This window comes from Trachurus japonicus, unplaced genomic scaffold (genome assembly GCF_045865225.1).
Source record: "Trachurus japonicus isolate A0001 unplaced genomic scaffold, Traja_1.0 AP031129.1".
Classification (NCBI taxonomy): domain Eukaryota; kingdom Metazoa; phylum Chordata; class Actinopteri; order Carangiformes; family Carangidae; genus Trachurus; species Trachurus japonicus.
In genome coordinates, this window is record NW_028221262.1 from 8,297 (window position 1) to 10,313 (window position 2,017).

The 2,017-nt window shown below is 39.9% G+C and overlaps 1 protein-coding gene across 1 annotated transcript; it reads right to left on the reverse strand.

Annotated features, from left to right (window-relative positions):
- Positions 1 to 420: 420 nt before the first annotated feature.
- LOC146959745 (trace amine-associated receptor 1-like) lies at positions 421 to 1,425 on the reverse strand. Its single transcript, XM_085772946.1, has one exon. The coding sequence runs from the start codon at positions 1,423 to 1,425 to the stop codon at positions 421 to 423; it is 1,005 nt and encodes a 334-aa protein (XP_085629072.1).
- Between the last annotated feature and the right edge of the window lie 592 nt (positions 1,426 to 2,017).

The following is a 2,017-nucleotide window of genomic DNA, read 5'->3' on the forward strand; positions in this document are numbered from 1 at the left end:
ACCTGGTTGGAGGTGGCGAGCTTTCAGCGCAACCTCGGCGGGACATTTTCGCACAAAACTTCCACTGCACCAAGCTGAATCTGTGACGCCTCCCCCTGCTGCGCGGCCACGCCTATCTCAGCGCAGCGCGATCTGCCAATCTTCCAATCTGACTTTGCACTAGGCTGCGCTGGTCGAAACTTGCATTAGACCAGCTGCGTTACCTTGCGCAACCTGCGCTGCGCCAAGAAACTAGGGCCCATAGTGTTTAAATCAATGCAGTAACTTAACATTTTAACTTCCAAGTATTGCTAAACAAAGAGATTAAATGACAGGGAATCTTCTATATTATACTGGTCAAAATCTTGATATTCATTATTTGAACTTTTACAAATAAAATCATATTAACTTTAAAAACAAAGTGTCAAAGTTTGAATAAAGTTAAGAATAAAGTTTGGTGTTTGCAAAATCACCTTGGAATATTTTCCCAGAAATGATCATTCTGAAAGCTGATCTGAACCAGCTATAAAAGAAAGCATAGATGAATGGATTCAGCATTGAATTGGACAATGTAAGCCAGTTAAGAGTCTCAATCACAGCAATTGGTGTTACACTGTATGTTAAAGGCTGAAAGACAATACAAAGAAAATAAGGCGTCCAACACAGAAGAAAAACTCCCAGAACAGTAGCCAGAGTTTTTGTGGCCTTTCTCTCCATCTTACTGACAGCTGCTCCAGACTTTGTGCTCTGGCAGTTTGTGCTCTGGATGCTGTTTGCCTGTTTTTGTGCAACAAGGAAAATCTTCAGGTAGATACTGAGCATTATAATGATGGGGATATAAAAGGAGAAAATACATGCCAGAGTGGTTGATATTAGAGCATCAATTAAACAACTTTCTTCGCATTTCCCCTGATTGAAACCTGCAATTATGATGCCAATTCCAATTAGAGCAGCGAGTCCCCAGCTCACCAGGATCATGATCAATGTAACACGACCATTTATTTTTATTTTATAACTGAGAGGCTGGCACACTGCGTAATATCTGTCAATAGAAATACAACATAAGTTTAAAATCGAAGCTGTGCTCAGGGTCACATCAAAGCTGCCTCGTACTTTACAAAATAAATCTTCATGATACCAACATGAGGTAACGGTGAATGTCATGCTCAAAGGAAAAACTAAAACTCCCACAAGCAGGTCAGCCACAGCCAGAGAAAGGATCAGGTAGTTAGTAGGAGTGTGGAGCTGTTTGAAGTACATGATGGAGATTATCACAAGGAGGTTTCCACATATAGTCACAACAGACAATAAAACAAGTAAAATGTATATTAAAACACAGAGCACTGAAGGATTGCTCGTAAATATGTATGAAGTATTATGTGATTCATAGCAGAGATGTATGTCATTCAGAGTGTAGGTCCTGTTCACACTCAGTTCTGGTTCCATGCGTCCAGATTCCTAAAAATTCAATTTCTGTTTTGAAAACATTTTAGATTGTCAGGACAAGAAGCAAAACATATACAAATACATGAGCCTTTGATAACTTGTGAAGTTTCATATTACTCACCTGAAAGGTTGTGTATCAGTTTGGATATGTGTACTGTGCCACTGTGCAGAAACAGTGGACTTCATAATAAATAATCAACCTCCTCTTCATTAACATATTGAATCATAATGCAAATAGATCTTGTCCAATCAGATGCAGAACATTACAACATGTTTTTACATGGTCAGAATAATAAAACCCATGTTGCCCTTGATTCTGTTTCAAAGTTTTATAGTCATTATCAAATTAATAATACCCTAATAGAATATAATGGGGATGACTAGTGTGCCGAATCACTTCTCTGTCCAACCCCTGCTGCTAACGTGCATGTCCGCGGCGCACCGCTGCATGTACATGCCTCCCCATAGCAGAGCAAATGGGCCCTTGAGTGGCTGGTTCAGACCCCTTATGAGATTTGTTTTTCTCCCCACTAGACCAGTTTTGAGTTCAGTTTAAGTTTCATACCCTCCATTCTTGCCTTGCCTTAACACT